The following is an 18,804-nucleotide window of genomic DNA, read 5'->3' as shown; positions in this document are numbered from 1 at the left end:
TGGCTTGGGCCTTGCATTCTGTGCTAGAAGAAGCAAAGTTATAAAAACCTGATGGCCTCATGAAAGGTTTAGACTTGTGCTGAGCTTCTGCAGTCTTATCCTCATGCAAAGTTCATCAAGCATGGCAGAGGGTGCTGCTGGTTCAAGTCCAAGATTAGAATAGCTTTGTCTTGTCAAAAGAAACTGTATTGTGCCTCTTTGTGGTCTCAGTTCATCAGCATGAATGACATGCCAAGACAGAGATGATCAGGAAAAGCTCCAATTATATTCAGTAAACAAACTTTGCTGCTGCTATTTCCAAGGAAAATCCTATTTAGTCAACCTGATATAGAAGAGAACAAATATCGTAAGGTTACTGACTAACTATTGTAAAGAGCTGGCAACTGTACCTAGTGACTCAGAGAACTTACTGTCCATAAAGAAAAAAAAAAAAGCCCTTGCAAAAAAGGTAGTGAAGAGGCAAGTAATTACAAATGCTGGGGGAGGACTGTTCATTTATATACATAAGATACCAAAATTCTACTGTGCAAGCCACGAATATTCGTGTCTCCACTATACTGATTCATTTTAAGAACAAGTATTATCCAGCATACTGTGTGGAAAAAACCTTCTGCCACAGTGAACAGGTCAAGAAATAAGCTGTAGAAAGCATTGTACAAAGCAGAAGTGACAACCCTTTTTGGAAGCTGTGCTTTTATTGTTGGTGTCAACGCAAAGCCATGTTTTTGCCAGACTAGTCGCTGACACTAATGATTTGCCAGTGTCAGTACAAAGGGCCTTTCAGACAGCTGGCATTTTGTTACAGAAACGTAATTTCTACTATACCAGACCTGTGCCACAGAAGTGATAAAACTGTAGAGAAAACAAAGTTAGCCACTTGACAGAAAAATGAGAAGAAAATGCTTTCAAGTATTAGCAATATTAGCTAACAAATATGGTATATCAGTTTTAAATGAAAAGCACTGCAAAACACTAGCATCAAATACCACATTACTCCCTGCATATATGCAGAAAGAAGACATGTTTAATATTTTCCCAGATCACTGAAAAGAAATCCAAGTCTCCTCTTTTACAGCAGCAGCAACCATCAGGATCTAAATAGTTTCTTAACTTTAATTTCCTTCAGTTTTCCAGTTGGGAATTCTTTGGGAATTAATTTGCAAATGTCTGTTATATAAATCTTTATTTTCAATAGGCAGAAGTAAACTGCAAGTTAGTGTGCAAGTTTATCAGAGTTCTCACTCTACTTTCTTGAGTGGGGAAACACCTGATTCACTAGCACAAGAACACTAGGCAACATTGTTGGCTAGGCAGCAATATAGATACTGTTCTTGAAAGTGAGCGTGAGAAAGCTGCATTACCAAACCCTAAAAAGCTGCATTATATCAAACCCTACTGTGCAAGTCATGAAGCAGAACTGAGACAATTTAGGAGTGATATTTGAGAACCTAGCTCAGAACACAGAATCAACAGTGGCATCAGCACTGCACTAATACTCTTAGTGTCTGGACAGGTCAAGGACATTAGTTTTACATCTTGCAAGGTTGCTGGCATCTGCTTAATCATTTCTCTCTGAATTTGAAGGGAGGAATACTGCTTGGCAAATCTTCTATAGTAGTATAGTAGGGTATATTTGCTGCAGTAGGGTAGATTTGCCTTGGATAAGGAGGAGATTTTTAAGCATTAGCAAGGAGAGCCCCAAGGAAATTGTGCACAATAATAAAACCACAGCCCAAGGTGGGGTAGCAGCAGAAGACATTGCACAGAACACAGTAGAATGTTCTTAAGTTCAAAAATAAGCAGGAGATACAGAAAGCAATTATACTGTAGGCTAGTTATAAAACTTTGCCAACAGCAGAATGACAAAGTGCTTAGCTAGAGGGGAGCAGAAAAATAACTGGAAACAAGGCTGGCAATATTTATGAGGCGTGTTGCCTAGTCTACAGAAATAAATGTTGGAAGTACTTTGACAGGAAAGCATACTTGGAAGGTACTGTACATAGCAAAGGATGCTAAAGAGACTGCTGGCAATTCTATATGACACTAGGGACATTTACACCAGGAAAGAAAAGAAAGAGGACAAGCTGAAAAGTAAGTGAGTGTCTGAGTGTGAGTGTGTATGCATGCATGTTAGGGGTAAGGGGGAAACTTTCATGTGTGGTGGTGGTGGGGGACTGTTTGTTTGTTTTGGTTTTAGAAACTTGAAATTTATCCTGGCTCATATACAAAGATATGAAGTGCAACATGGGCTAGTGGTAATGTGGGCTGTAAAGATTAGTTCAGGATGACTTTTTAAAATTGAAATCCTCAGAGAGGAAAAGAGAAGATCTACAAAACAAGAGAAACACGTTAAAGGAACAAGAGAAGCGGGGGGGAGGGGGAAGACTTTGGAAAGTGAGACTAGCATAACAACCAGAAGAGAGAAGTCTGTAAATAATTCTGAGGGACACAAGGTACAAAAGTTTAAGATGACAGATTTTTGTGCCCAGGATTTAGACAGTATGAAGTGGGATTAGGTTGACCAGTGTGGTCTGAAGAAATTGTGTCAGCCATAGAAGAAAAAGTTTATATTAAGGAATCTTTGGTTTCCAAGGAACACATTTCCAAAACAGCCACTTTCAAGGTTGCACCCATGCTCTGTAACCACGGTCAGTGTGGCATCATTTCTGTGGGGTCAGATGTGCCACTGTGTGGGATTACAAGCAGAGAAGCAGTTCCCAGAGCCCAAGGGGGTCACCAACAGGTTCTGGAATTATTTGGGAAGCCACAAGGACTCCTTGTACCAGGCATGTTGGGCATCAAGCTCACCACCTTAACCCTCCTCCACTACAGTGTGTCCAGCAGTATGTTAAAAGCAGTAGAAAAAAATGCTCCACAAGGCATCTTTGAAACTGAACTGTTATCCTGACTGCTGAAGAATCAGTCTAGTTTTCTTCTACTCTTCCATTCTGTTCACATTAAGTGATCTACTCCTGCAGTAGGCTGAATTTTGATACATTGGACAGAAATTTTCCTCATTTGCTGTTTTTATTTTAAATTTAAAATTGCCTTTTTTTTTTTTTAATTAAAAGGAAATTGTAACTGGAAATAGGTTTCACAACTTTGGCCTTCCTGTTTGCATTTTGGATCTAGAAAACATCAGTAAAAGGCAACATTGCCACCTGTTAACTGTCTAATAACATGTACTGGATGACAAGAAAGTGAGCTTTCCCCCTGTCCCTGCACTGCCCCCAACTGATTTTTGATCAGTTTGATTGAAACTATAATCAAATGCTTAAAAAAACCCACCACCACCAACAAAACCCCCAACCCCCACAATTATTCATTATTAAACTCGCTTTGCTTGGTTCTGGCTGGTTCAAAAGGTCACACATCACTGCTGCTTCACTACATGCTATACCATAGGAGCGAACGGTAATATTAATGTACTGTTCTTTGTAATAAATTGTTTGCTCTCATGTACATGACAGCAAACTCCGTAAGAGGAAACAAACTGCTACAGTCCAATCTCAACTGACAATACAGCAAAACCTTCTGGAGCAGTTTGACAGTACTGCTTTGTTGTACTTAAGGCTACATGCAAAAATAAGGCACACTCAAAACCAAACCAGGATCTACAAAAAGGATCCTAGTTTATCTGAATCTCTCAATATAGCACTTTAGAAGCATCAAAACCACTATGAAGTTTTAAATGAAAACATACAGATATGTCCAAGATTTAAAGAACTACCTTCAGCAGATTTAAAGACCTACCTCCAGCGTTGAAGTGACAACTTAATCTATGTAATCTACTGATCAAGTGGGAAGAGGAAAGAATCTTTTCATATCTTAAGACTTTTGTAGATCAGATTCATGCTGTTACATAAAGCTTTGAAGGCCTCCATCTCACCTCACATATTCTGAAGGACTTTCATTTAAATCTCAGCTACAAAATAAACTAGCAATGAATTCCTCAATGTGCCACAAAAGACACAGTTAAAGTTTTCCTCAGCTCTCTAGAGTTGAGGTTTTGAAATAATCAAGTTTTTGTTAGGTGGAGATGAAAAATTTGTTTCTAAATATGAGTATCTGCTATGAAAGGACTGATTCTTCAAAGATACAAAGGATGATATCTTTTGAGAAGGGATGGGGGGAAAGAGACACAAATGTCATACTTTATTCTTTCCATTTAATTTGACAGACTGAAAGGGGCTAACAGTTGCTTTACAGCACAGGGAAAGCTACAGAAGTGCCAATTTTCTGTCTACAGCAGTTGAAGGTCCCCCTCTTAAACAAGGATTAGTGGTACCTGGCCACCTAGGATGGAGAGCTTATTTTCTAATGAATCCATAAAGCCACATTACTTTCCAGTGTATATGAATTTCTCAAATGCATATATTTAGACTGAGTGATTTAAACTCCAGATTTAGAATTATCTGGGAGTAAAATGCGTTGTAAATTTTCTGAGACATATTTCGATGCCTAAAAATTAGTTTAAGTACCTTTTAAGTATCCCAAATATAAACAATTTGGTCTTTCTGCTTCTTATGTTTTAGTCCAGGCACCTGCAAAGTAAAGACAACACCTCTGTTTTCCTCCAGAACTTAGTGAAATGCTTTGAGCTCTTTTTTTTTTTTTTGGGGGGGAAAGCACTAACTATAAAGTACCTGAAAATGGTGCTTTTAAGGTTAAAGGGCTCCAAGAAAGCAATTTCCTTCTATTAAGCCCATGGATCTGAGACAGACTAGTGAAGCTATTGGAAAGAAAAAGAAAAGAAAAAGGAACAAGAAAAGAAACAAAAGGAACAACGCTAGTACAAGAAGCTACCTTCAGACTTCAGGTCAAATGTGACAGATGATAGTGATTCCTTCATTTATTTTTCTTGACATCTATCAACGCAATCAATCTTGAGTGGAGTTGTATATGCCATAAAGGGAATAGCCTATCATGATTTGTAGTAACCTTCAAAAATAGGTGCTGTTTTTCTGTTGAACATGCTCTGTGCAGAAATATGTATGTATGTGCTAAAATAGCGGCTATATAGAGATGTAGTGGTTTTCTTACTCGTATAAATATATTTAAATCTCAGATTTTATTTAAGAGACATCTTTTTCTTCACATATTTACATAAAAGTCTTCAGATGAGTATCAAGTTTGGTTAAAGTTCGAGACTAGTCTAGAGGTCTTACGGCTCAGAAGTCATGTGTTCTTGCAAAGCCATTTGATGTGGCTTGTACGGATCCGCTGAAGTCAAAAGGTCTGCAGGTCAGTGCTGACAATTCTATGCATGGATTCTATCCATGTCATTTTTAAAGTGTGTGGTTACATAACAAATGATGCCAATCTAATTTGCACTGCCACAGCCTCAACCTCCCTTTGCCTCCAAGTGTTACAGGGATGTGTAGGAAGAGACCATTTCCCGCCAAAATAAAGCAAGTACAGTCTAAATTGCAATGAAGAAAGGATTGTATAAAGCACCATATGAGCGGAAAAAATAGAAGTCGTACCTACAACTAGTGGTATTTGGGGTAAATAAGAAACTGTTGTGCTCCATGGGAGAAATTACTCTTCCGCTGTTACAAAGGATTGTTAGCAGTGCACTGATTCTCCCCATTATCATTTGTAGATGTCTCTAAGACACAACAGAACTATAAGAGATGACAGAAGAGACTAACCACAAAAAATGGTCAGATCAACTAGAAACTCTTTCATGCAACAGATTTAATTCTAACAGAATACAGTAATGAGTTTTCCCTATAAAAGAGTCCTATAGATTGCATTAGGAACTAAATTAGTGAAGGTCAAAGAAAAGTTATTGCAAAACCAGTAAGATCAAATACAGAATAAGATCTTTTAGCTCTTAAAAAAAAAAGAAAAAAAAAAAGGAGTATAATTCTGTTGATTTGATAAACAGGAACATAATTCTCTTTTAAACTGTAAGGATTGTTACAAATAGTTATGGAGAAAAGTTATTATATTTGCCAAATTTTTTGTACAATACACAAAGAGAATCCCTTTGCCAGCCTGTGGTGTTCCATTACTCATGAACCATTCACAGCTACTATTTTTGGCTTATTCTTCCCAGTGTTTGCTCCATCTGCCCTATCCTAATGCTATGTATGCATCTTAAATTATCTAGTTTTCTTCCTGTGCGCCATAGATCAGCTGCAGTGAAACATGTCAAGTAAGAAAATGCAACAAATATGCATCTCCTATATAACAATTTTTGTTAGGACTAGGCCTCATTATGGAATCAGTACAACTCTAGTCCACAGACTTGTGCTACTTTTTTCTAGACAGATTGAGACCATAGGAGCAAGCAGAACACCACTTTACTCTGCCTTAGAGTCTTTTTGCATGCTGAGTATCCATCAAAATCAAAGTTAGTTTTGCATACAAGGACAGCAAAGTTGAACCCTGGTAGCAAATAAATACTGGGTGGTATGCTACCGCCATCATCTTAATAAAGTTTCATGGCTCAATATGTATTTTACTTAGAATCAGCTCCACATGCCAACCAAAACCTTTGCTTGGCTGGTTTAACTCCAAATGAAATAGTAATACCTGACAGGACCTACTTTTCTTCTCTTGTAAATGTACATGAACTGTGAAGACTCTGTAAGATATTAATATATGTAATTCAGGCTATGAAGTTAAAAGAGAAAAAGATATAAAAAAAAAAAGATAGTGACACTGTGCATAGTTTGAGATATGAGAAAATCCATCCTGGAATTAATTTATTGCTTTACCACCCTCAAAGTGCATTTATTTCAATAAAACATGCTTTTCCTGCTGTGAGCCTGATTTTCAGCAATGGCATGGACTGATATCTATAAAAGTCTCTGGGAACTCTACATGCTTTACACCTCTTGTTTGCAATACGATATATAAAGTACATTGAATCAAAGAAGTGTCACCTATGACACTTCAAAGCGTTTGCATTTCTAGCACAGGCTCTTCATGAAGGAAATCAATTACTTTCCTCCACAGGTAAAATCCTTACAAAATTTTAGAAATCATTTGATTGCAACATGGTTAAAAATTCATTACAAAACAACACAGTTCTTTGCAATTTCCAAGACAAATTAAAATATTAAACAGAATAGACATCTGTTATAGGATTGCTAAAGTTGATTTAAGAATCTAATTATGTTTGGCTTCTCTTCAGCTATTCTTGATTCCTATTTAAAGAAAAGAAGATTTTCACAAAAGTCTGGTTTGCATGTTTTGTTATCACAGTTGGGATAATCAAATATTATCCCTCTAAATAAAGTGCACAGAAATGCTCATGAACTCTGGAATTAAGGCCAGGTACAAACGATAAATAACTGCCACCCTGTCATCTGTGGGTGCAGTCAGGTAGGTAGATATTTGACAATTTATGTGGGTATACAATCAGAGCCTGGATGAAGTGGCACTTTCTGCATTGCTGAGTTGTGGGAAAAGCTCCTGCCACTCATGGTTATGAGACATGCGCAGAGGAGGAAAAATGAACAGACCAGTTGCTGCTATTGCAAAGTTTTATAGCGCACAGACCAGGGAGACATCAGATGTACACAACTAGTGAAAGCCAGAGGCACGCGCATACTAACCTGTGCGCAATGGAAACGCTGTTGTAGACCAAGCTATAATTCTGTGGGTGTATGGGATAGCCAAGCTATAACCAAAACCACCCTCTTTATCAGCACAGACCCCCTTTGCTGTGGTGACAATCTGTCTGCCATCTGCAACGCACAGCTGAGTAGTCCAAATTGTCTCTGATAGCACAAGTATGCATTTGTTACCATAGTTAAAAGTGATCTTTCCTTTCCCTTCAAGGTTCCTTATGTTTGGCGCTTGCCTGTGCTAGTGGTGAGTTCTGCCTGCCCACAGGCCCGGGCTAGAGCTCCTCCATGCAGCACAGCAAAGCATCTTACACGCCCGAGTATTCCCTGCAAATGCCAAGCAGCAGTGGCATTGCCAGTGCAGGAAGCGTTTTGCACAAAGAGTGTTTATTAGCTGTGACAGAGTACTGCATTTTCGAAGAGCTAAGGAAGAAGACAGCTGCTGCGGCTCCCCTAATTACCTTTCCCCAGACATCAACAGTAATTTACAATTTGGATGATATTGCTGGAACTAAGTATGATCTAGATCCACGCACAAGCTCTCCTCCTCACTTTTATAGGCCATGTGTTATACGAGAATTACAACTATTCAAACCGTTTCTATGAGTCAGGTTATCTCCTGTCAGGTTTTTTATTGCACATTCTTCTTTTGCTACTGGAAAATACAGAATTTGCTGTAGATAGTAATCAGATAATCACCACATCCTGTTACAAGCATAAGCCAGGAGGATTTGCTATTAGACTTGCTCTCTAATCTATCACATCCAAACAAAGATCATTTGAGATGCTTAGTAAAAAATAATGCTTCTTAATACACATTCCATGGCATAGAGGTAAAATATATATACATATATGTATTTTATATATATCTATATATATATCAGTATATAGAACAGGGAGAATGTTAGCTTCACATATATCCAAATTCAGTTCTAAATTACTCCGCTACCAAAGCATTTAGAAATATATACTATGTTTGTTCAGCTATTGCTCCTGCTATTTTGCTGCTAAGCAAAATCTAAAGGAATGCACAGGAAGCCTGACAAATTAAGACATCAACAATTAAGATTAATTGCACAAAGAGGATAAAGCATTTCAAACAGTTGCACCCTTGAAAGATCAAAAGCTTTCCTCATTCAGGCAGTAGCTCTGAACTGCTTTACTGACAAGAGAAGCCATTTAAAAAAAACACAAAATACAAAAGAAAACTTAAAATTCATGCAGATGCATGAAACTGCAAAAGACCCAGTAGCTATTTAAGCTCAAGAGTATACTAGGGTAAAGAAGTAGTGAGAAGAAATCAGATGGAGAGGATTAGGCAGAAAAGCTTTAAACTCAGGATGAGCGTCCGCACTGGGTCTGTACTTGCAAGCACTGAGAATAAAAATGATGTTGACTCAAAGACTATCATGTGGATCCAGTAGTCTGCTGATGCTTTGTATAATAGAATAAGTACCAGCATCCAGTTTCTGTAATAACTTAGATCTGTGCAAGACCAACTCAGTGCAGTGTTCTGCTCCACAACAGATGACTAAGCATGCATTTTGGGGCCATATTACTACAAAACTGCAGTTGTTCTCAGACTCTGACAGACTTGATTCTCTCAACTAAAATTATGAGTCAAATGAGAGAAAGGGACTTACCCACGTTTCTCTGGACTTGGCACTGATAGGATTTCACTGGTGCTTTCATCAATGGGAAGGACCCGAGCAATATATTCTCCACTTTGCTGGAAATACTTATAAACAGCCACTTGAACTGTACATTGGTCACTGCTACTTCTCAGCCAAGGGCTCAGGATGACCGGGTTAGGGCCATCTGATGCATTGAGGAACAGGAACAAACCTAAGACAGATAAGGCAAGAAAAGAGCTTTTTAAAAAACAAACAGAGTGCAGATGAAAACTTGTAATTTTTATGCAATAGCATAAAAATTTCCTTACTTCCCAGACAGCCTAAGATTATCTCTGTCAATGAGTCTGGAAAGTTTGCTCATTTTGTATTAATCCTATGAAGATCTTCCTGGGCAAGTAACATTTCAGCTCACCCTTGGATGGGTGATTTAACTCCCAAAAGAGAAGGTGCAAAGTGGACAAGGCCATAACTACTACTAGCAGGAAAAAACACCAGACAACAACAACAACAACAGCAATCAATCAACCAACCAACACACTTCCAAAGTTAAGGCTAGAAAGGTGATCAAGCTGGTTTGGATTTTTGTTTTTATGTAGCTATTACTTTCTGGACTTCATCCCCATCTCTGCAACTTCTCAGGTGTGGTCTACAGCCAAACATTATGGCCTTGGTCCAATGGGATCCTGATTTGCCAGCTCAGATATATATTTGTACTTTATAATCGATCAGGTTTTCTTGCCCAAATAAAGAGCACATTCAATAACCCTAGTTTTGTTCTTCTATAAACAGAAGAGTGCAGAATTTTTAAGCCATTAGAGTCAGGTTAAAAGTCTGACATCATTTTATTTCTTCAGCAATTCATTCTAATGTGCTAATTTCATATGCAGCTAATCCACATTAAACATTTGATTATTATCCAGTACATTGAATCCCTTGGCCAAATTCTATTCCAATACAGTCTGAGGCTTATCCAGGGGGACAGAGGTAATGTATTTTCAGCACACTGTAGCTCATTACAGGTAAGTGAAATTACTCCCTTTTGGCAGTTGACCAATTTACCAGATTTCTCACAGAGCAAGCACAGTGGGGTGTGTAGTTAGGTAAATGAAAGGGAACAACCCTTGAATCAAGGTAACTTGTGATATTCCACAGATTCTTGCAAAACTGTCAGATAATCAGACAATGAGGTTTCATTTCCTGGACTATCCATTAATAAAGCATGTCCAGTAATACTTAGAACATCCAGATGTGATAAACAGTTTAATTTCACAGAGGGAGAAATTACGGCCCAAAGGGACTGAAGTCTAACCCTCTGTTTAAGTACACACCGATTTTAACAGGAGCAGAAACTTGTTTTTGTGAATACCCAGACTGAGACTTAAGAGGAATGATTTTCAAAATGGCTGAGCATATATAACCCTAGAGTCTCCTACGCATTCAGAAGGTCTAAGAAATCCTGTGGAGCTACGATTGGAACCTGCTCATCTTCACCTTGATGTCTAAACTATGAACCATTAAGTGAAAACTAGCCATTCTGAGCTCCCATTATAGTCCAAGGAGTAGTTACTATCATCCTAAAATGGATCAGGTGAATAGTCCTTTTGAGATTTTTGTTTTTCTCCACTGAACTGAGGGTGATGAGCTCAGATTTGGACATCTCACTGTCAGATGCCAATTTAGAACAGGTTAATTGCACGCATGCTCACAAGATGTCCCCTTTGCAAAAGTCTGACTTGGCAATTTGTCTCTGGTCACTCAATGTAATAATTGAAGGCCTAAAAATGAAAGTGAAGTTCTTGTCAAACACAATCTTTCCCTCCCATACACACATTTATCATAAGGAGCATTCTTGACATTTGTCAAAAGCAGCTTCTTGACATTGGCAGGAAGTTAATGACATATCTCAACTAGAAAACATTTGTCTTGTAAGCAACACAGAAATTCAGTAGGTAAAGCCTTCTTGGATGTCAAGGTTTGTAAGTGGAGAGGAGTGAAATATAGTCACAAAATTTTTTTTAATAATAAGAGTCTTTATATGAAATAATAGCCTTTAATCTAGTTACTAAAGCAATCATTTGATGAGTTTAAACAAACAACTCCATTATTCTTAGTTATACATACACAATATTTTTGCTGGTCAGTAAAATAAAAACAAAATAGCCATATGTATCATACTTTCCTGTCTCTGCCTTCTGTTGCAAACAAAAGAGAATTAGACCACTAAATCTTGTAGCTTTAATTGTACCATCCCCATAAGAACACTGAAATCTGTGACATGAAAAGGAACAAAGAGATTTCTGCTGGTGGCAGAAACATACTAAACATTGCAATAATTGCTGATGGTAACTTGGCAGGTGCAAGAGCCATTTTGCTCATCTTACTGCCTTGTAACAGGGAGTAAGATTTTAAAAATAACAAACAACAACAGACAGCTCTTTTTCTTTCTCTTCTTGCAGTGAGTCTGAATAAAGAGAGCTTCCAAGCACTCACCCTGACATGGGGTCAGATTTGGAACATCGGTGACGTTTAGTAGTAAACAAGACTGGCTGCTACAGCAAATTTGTTAAGCAGTCACTACTCTCCTGTATCTTGGCTACTACTTATTTATAGGGTTTGCTCTCTACAACTGTGGCTTATTGTTCATCATGTGGCTAACTCTACTTACTAAAATAAATTGCTCAAAGGAATGTAATTTTGCCATGGTTGAGGCTACCCAGCTATACGCTCCCAGGATGTTAAGAGGAATACCTCCACACTACACTGTTCTGAAGTGGTGCCTAGAAAACCACTCTGAGGGATATGGCTATTATGCAGTATTGGCCTTACCACTGGTACACAGTCCTGTCAAAAATCTTATCTTACAGTATACTTTTGTAGAGACCACCTACCTGGGAAAATAACGGAGCTATGACAGAATGCCCTTTTTTTTTTTTTTTTTTTTTTTTAAATACAGGAGAGAACATATATAACTTTGCTCTTGCTTTTGAAAGCTCAGCTATCTCATGGGTAACATAACTGTCAGTGGTGGTGTTCTCTTTTTGCACTTAGTACTAGTCTAATTCATAAATGCTAAGGAAAGAACTATCAGAACTGCATTTGCCTCTGTTGCTATTGGAATTCTTTCCAAAGTTAAAACGAGAGGGACTTGCTGTGAAATTATATAAAAAATGCACAAGCTTTGTTACACAGTAGGATTTGAAGATTCCTGCTCACAGACTACATGCTAGATCTGCTCATTACGGAGCAGACCAGTGACTTCCCATAGTGACCAAATCTGATGTCTATGGTGCGCATTACACATACTCTTTTCTACATAGGCAGACTCAAAATACCAATTCAGACAAATGCAATTTCATGAATTGGTCATCTCTAAAGCATACACAACCTATCTGTCAATCAAACACACACACACACACACACACACACACACACACACACACACACACACCCCAAATTGCTGACACAGGTCGAAATCTTATTTCATTGAAGTTGACAGGACTTATGCTACTGAAATCAATGGCTTCAAACCCGCAAAGGAATAAATAAGGTGTCTGAAGTGAAAAATGATACATTTTGAACGCTGATCCTCATACTCCTCCCTTCCCTCAGAGGAATGATTTTGCAGTTATTTCCTGCCATGAGTTCACACGACAGACTGGCACAGGATCAATACAAGCACTGTTTCTGGGATCAGATTGTAGAATGCTACTTAAAGAGTAAAGGAACATGATGAAATTGATCCCTCATTCACTGTGAGGGACTCAGGATTGTTTTGCACCAATGGACTTTCGGGGCAAAATTAGAAGCGAGATTTTCACTTGTTTATGAATGCTGTATTTCCCTCCTGGAGGAGTGAATCTATGTGGCAAGCTGTATCCAAGATTGCTGTGTAGACCCGCAAGACTGTAAGATTCCAGCAATGATCTTCTTGCACTTATTTTCCCTTACTGTCTCCTAGCTCTAATAAGGCTCTTGGAATCTCACTGGGTGAGTACCTAGAAAAAGCACTGCAGCTTCAAACAAGCTTCTGCTGGTATTTAGATACCAAGAGATATAATCTGAGATGAAAGGCTCCTCCATGGTACATGCTGCCAATATCATATTCTACTACTCATATGAATAAGAGGTTAAACACAAAACACCAAAAAACATAAAATCAAGCTCTTTTCCCTCTTCATTTCTTCCCAACTGAACAACATGAATAGATGGAAGCAACCCATATTTAACAGTACGGCACAGCATAGGTCTTCTAAGCGCTAAAATGGAACAGGACTCTGAACAGTCTATTTGCTCTTCAGAAAGATATTCATCAATGAGACATTTCAGGAGTTTTCTGTTACAGATTTTGAATTGACTCTAGCTGCACAGTGTAGTGCTGGCATTAAAGAGGTACAGTTAAAATAACTAATTTGTAACTAGATATACAGCCTCAGACCCAGGTACTTAGCATTTCCTGGTTCATGAGCTCATTTATCATGATCGCTCAGAACCATGGGGCAGCAGTGCGAACAGCATTCAGTCTTTTGCACCAAATACATCTGTATTTGCATTATATGACAGAAACCCTAGTAGCTGTTATTGCTCTATGTTGTTTTAGAGACAGCTGGTCTAAATTGCAAATACTTTATTTTCTACATTCCTGTTAAACACTCACAAGCTGTGAGAGAAACTTACCAGTGTTAGTCAGCTCCTAACCATATTTTTCCCTACTTTTTTAATACCTGCGCAACACAATGGTTTTCTTTGTGCTCATGTGTTGTGTCTGATAATGCCTCTAGTAACTTGCTGTCACTTCAGACAAACACACATGAAAAGATATTTAAGCTTAAGCACAAGGAGTTACTGCAGTTAACATGAAAGCAATATTATAAAACAAATTAATATATCCTGCCTGAAAAAAACCTGCTGTTAATCCTTTGGAAGCTTGTTTATGGCATTTCAACATTTGTGTCACAAAAAGGGAAGGATGGCTGATCGGTTTAGTAGCAACATGTTTTTGAGATGATGAAGGCAACTTAAAAATTGAGCTGTTCAGGACTGGTGAGGTAGCAGGGGCATTTGTAAAGAAGAAAACTAATGCTAATGTACTGTTCATATACAGATACATTATGAATAAAGCACCTGTCCAAAGAAGTTTTGAAGTGAAGGGGTACAGGATGATAAGACAGCAATTCAAAACTGCGCCAGCAACAAAGACTCTTCCTGCCACATTTGACCCCAAAGCCTTGTCTGACACAGATGCAAAGAACATCTGCAACTCGTGATAGCAAATGCTGAGGTGAACCTGAGATGTTCAAAAGATACAACTCAAGAGCTATCACTTGGCAGTAGGAACTGGGCAAACTTACCTATGATTATCCGATGGTTAACCCTTTCAAAAGCTAGTTAACTGATAACTACTTAACAGCTTTGAATGCACCTTGGTAACTCTTCATAGTCCTTCCTAGCCAGTCTTCAGGGCAAATGCAGTAAAGAGCCAGGACACGCACTTCTGCTAAACAGCATCATGTTCATAAGCAAGGTCAGTGCACCCCTATTGCATCCTATGACCTTTCTGAGGCAGCCATGTAGCAAAGATGGTTGCGTCCCAAAAACGCAGCAGCTTGAGAAGTTACAATGGAAAATAAGGCTCTCCAGGGTATCATTGCTGCAGGAAATGCCAGTCTGCTCTCCCAGGACATACAGATGGAGCCAGCTCCTCATCTTTTACCTGAGGTCTAAGGTTTTCAGCATTAGATGTTCTCGCATATGAAAAATCACACATTCAAACATGATCAAAAAGAAGTGACATCAAATAGGGCAAGGGGACTTAAAAATCTGTTACAGAGTGGCATGCCTTAGAATTCATGAAGAAGTGAGAAGTTCACATTATTTAAAATAATATTTAACAACAAACCCAAGCCAATAATACACACACACACACACACACACAGATACTTGATGCAAATTAAAGCATCCCCATGCCAATTCAAGCAGATTTTTTCCTCTAACTACCAAAGATCACGGTTTTGTTAGTTTAACTTATTGTCTGGAAAAGCAGGGCTCAGAACAAAGCTAGGCTGACTTAATCCAATCACAGTTATAAAGCAGCAATTTAACAACCCTGTGGAAAACTGATAGATTGTTATTCTGAACATAAACTCCATCTTCCTACTAAAAGGATTTTATTACCTTTCGCATACAAGTTCAATACTCCACCAGTTTAAATTAGAGCTGTAAAAACTATTAACAGCCAACATCTGTTAGGGACTGTATAGAAGAAAAAAAATAAAAATCAAGTTTTATGGTCTTTGGTGATGCTGACCGGAGAGGACATTTCCACTAGTATCGCAAAATATTCCACAGAGCTGGGTTTTGGCTTCTTCATTTTACACTCAACTTCCAAGTTAACTATTCAGGCAAACTCTCATGGCAGGAGCTCAGTAGTTGGTAAAAGCCACAGAAGAGCTGGGCACTCACCACCTGAGTGACAGCACTGAGAAAATACAATGACAAACTTTTTCTAGGTTTAATTATAAGGATTTTCAGATCGCCTCATCAAGCCACTGAAACGTCCTGAACACTAAGAACATGAATAGTCTCCAGTGCTGAGTGCAATGCAATCACATAAGCACAGAAGATTTGCAACTTGCTTTACTTTCATCTGACCTAAAATTCATGAAGTAACAGCCTATGAATTATAAAATTTGGAGCTGAACAATTCTTAACAATCTAATTATGGTAATTAGATGACATCTTACCTCTTTTGAAGTCAATCAGAGTTCTTGCTATTAACTTAAATAGAACCAGGATTCCACTCCTAATGCTTAGCAGGTATGTAAGCCTGTTTCTCTAGATGATGCAAGAGCTATTCAGAAATACTAATGAATTCATAGAAACTCCTGTGGGAATGTAATACATTTCACAAATGGGCAAGTTAAGGCAGAGAGATTAAACAACTGCAGACAAGTCTGTGGCCAAAACAGGCATCAGAGCAGAGACCTGCAAGTCTTTAAGATCACCTAGTCAGGCATTTTTAATTTCCTAAATGTAAAAAGGGGGGGAGGGGGTTTAAGGACTAATCAAAGCAAAATAAAGCCAAAGTCTATCCTCAGTGAGGCATCAGGAATATTTAATTTGCCTCATATGATTCCTCTTAAATTCAAAGTGTTCACTCATGTAAATCCATGTCCCTTAAACAACCAGTATTTACTATGATCACTGAGAACTGCAGCACTATATGAAGTTAGGAAACAGGAGCCATCCCTTTTCTCACACTCCAATCCCAGAAATTTTCCCTATTAATCTACCTAGTTTCTTAAAGCAACTCTGAAGCCTTACACACACAGGGAGTAGTCTCAGAACAGTAAGCTTCACCCAGCCCTTCTGCAAGTTTCCTTTTTGCTTCCCTAGAGCTCAGGCTAGTGTGCGAGCTGAAGTCCAAAGGAATGCTCTTAGACTAGAAGCAAAACATATTGTCGTTATTTATCAGTTTAAACTGCAAAAATCACTAGCCCACCCCCCATTTGGAAAGCTGAATCGCACCACACTACATACTTTAGACATGCAACAGTAAAAGATGTTTTCCTCCCAAAGCAGTCTAGTCAGTTTTCCAGTAGGAAAAAGTCAGAAGAAAACAATTTAAAGCTCCAGGTATTGCCTTCAGTAATGGTAGCTAGAGCCAGATGCTGTTACAGCCCAATTCCTAAATGACTCAGCAGTGTTTGCTCCCAGCTGAAAAGCACTCAACTGAAAAAAGCAGTTAGTTAATTAAAAACTTAAAATTCAATGCTGAAATTAAAATCTTTCCTAGAGAATGACAAAAGAGTGTTTAAATAATTCAGCCTTGCACAGCTGATTAACCAATATGCATCTTCTCTTTTGGTGCTGACAAAGGCAAATGGCAAGTTACTTTTGAGATCTCTCTTTTGAGACTAGATGATTGGAGAATTTCCCATCATCATGAGCAAGAAACAAAGACCTAGAGGGAAAGCTACAAGGAAGCTGGTTCTGTCAATAAAAACAGAGAGGCAGAATGTGTTTCCAGCACTTCACAGGGTGCACGGTAGTTAAGGGGAGAATGAGAAAGAAAGCCTAATGCTGTACCTCTAGTTACCACTTTGCTCTGCAGTGTGCTTATTTGATTACACTCAGGAGTCTAAAAGCTTAAAAATTAAGAAGTTTGACAACACTCTGACGCACAAGTATCTGAAAAGAAACGTGTCTGGAATAGAATGGGTATTACAAACATTCACTGCGCAGTAACGTTGAAGCCCGCACCATACAAGGAGCAAGTTTTGTGAGTTATCCCCCTGAAGAACTAGAAACACATAAGAGAAGGGCAAAATTAAATCTAGATGGTATAGTCGTTCTCCTTTTTTGCCTTCTGCCAGGATTAAGTTCATCACATAAAGGCTGCCATGTCAGTCTTAAGTGCACAGGAGTCATAACACAGACCCTCAGAGAATCATGAAATTGTTTCAAAGATAAATAAGATAAATCTTGAAAAGATAGTGCATTTTAATGCCTTTTACATTTTAATCTCTCCTTGTCAGCCTCTCCACATACATGTATAGAGATAACTAGCAGGCCGACTCTCCCCAAAAATATTGGGAAAGATGATGATCCTACCTCCAGAGCTCACTGAATCTTGAACAGCATAAAGCTTGTCTCTAAATCCCTGTCTATCCTGGGGCTCAGCTATCCTTCTGCCATCTCTAGTCTCCATACCACTTCCATCCCACATCTGCCCTTCAGCTATTAACTCTGCACACCAGTTTTGTCTGGCAGGCCCTTTTTAGCTCCAGGGGTTCCTTATATTTTCTCTGCTTTTGTAAGTCATCGTTGCAGGGATGTAAAGAGAAAAGAGTGTCTTTGCACACCGATTATAGGATGACAAGAAATGAAGGCAGAAGCTTTTTGGGGTCCACTTTTCTCATTCCCTCTTACAAAAACTGTACTGACTGCTGCTTTTCCTTCTACTGATTCAAAAACCCCATTTAATGTTTATGTAGAGGGGAAAGCAAGCTTCACCCACACACCCCTTGTCAAGGAACAGACAAGAAAGGGGACAATGGTTATCAGTCCCAGGCCTGACAATGGGTTAGAGCATCTCTGAACATTGACAGACATAGTCAAAAGCTGCCTGATAGTCAATGAAATTTGACAATTCATAAACTCACCTGGATCTTAGTAGATTTCATAAATCTGAATTTCATAAACTTTTTTTAGATAAACTATGACCCAAATCTGCTTCCTAAAATAAGCATCAGTCTTCCCTGAACCCATGAGAAATCCTCAGACTTCTTCCTGTTTTTTGTGTGTCAGAATAGAGAGAATCACTGGCTTTGTTAACAAGGAACAGCTTATTTAAGAAACAAAACACATTAATCTCTTTTACAATGACAGATAAATAGGCAGGATTCTTTACAGCTTCCATCTAAGCTTCCTTCCTTTTTTATTTACTGGGCCCACAACTTCTATGCCTCACCTATGCAAGGCACAGAGACATTTCCTCATTAAATAATAACTGATTTAGTTCAGCTTATTCAAGAGAACCTGGAACAATGATTAGATCACAATCACGGATTTCTGACAACAGCTCCTTA

General features: G+C 38.5%; 1 protein-coding gene across 1 annotated transcript in view; it reads right to left on the bottom strand.

The window, feature by feature from the left end:
* ALK (ALK receptor tyrosine kinase) overlaps positions 1-18,804 on the bottom strand; it is a 325,887-nt gene that overhangs the window by 165,769 nt on the left and 141,314 nt on the right. The window contains exon 4 of the mRNA XM_067292965.1: positions 9,227-9,428. Within this exon, the coding sequence (XP_067149066.1) occupies positions 9,227-9,428 (202 nt within the window). The remainder of the gene's footprint in view (positions 1-9,226; positions 9,429-18,804) is intronic.

Source organism: Apteryx mantelli, chromosome 3 (assembly GCF_036417845.1).
Source record: "Apteryx mantelli isolate bAptMan1 chromosome 3, bAptMan1.hap1, whole genome shotgun sequence".
Classification (NCBI taxonomy): domain Eukaryota; kingdom Metazoa; phylum Chordata; class Aves; order Apterygiformes; family Apterygidae; genus Apteryx; species Apteryx mantelli.
This window is presented reverse-complemented; position numbering and strand designations above follow the sequence as displayed.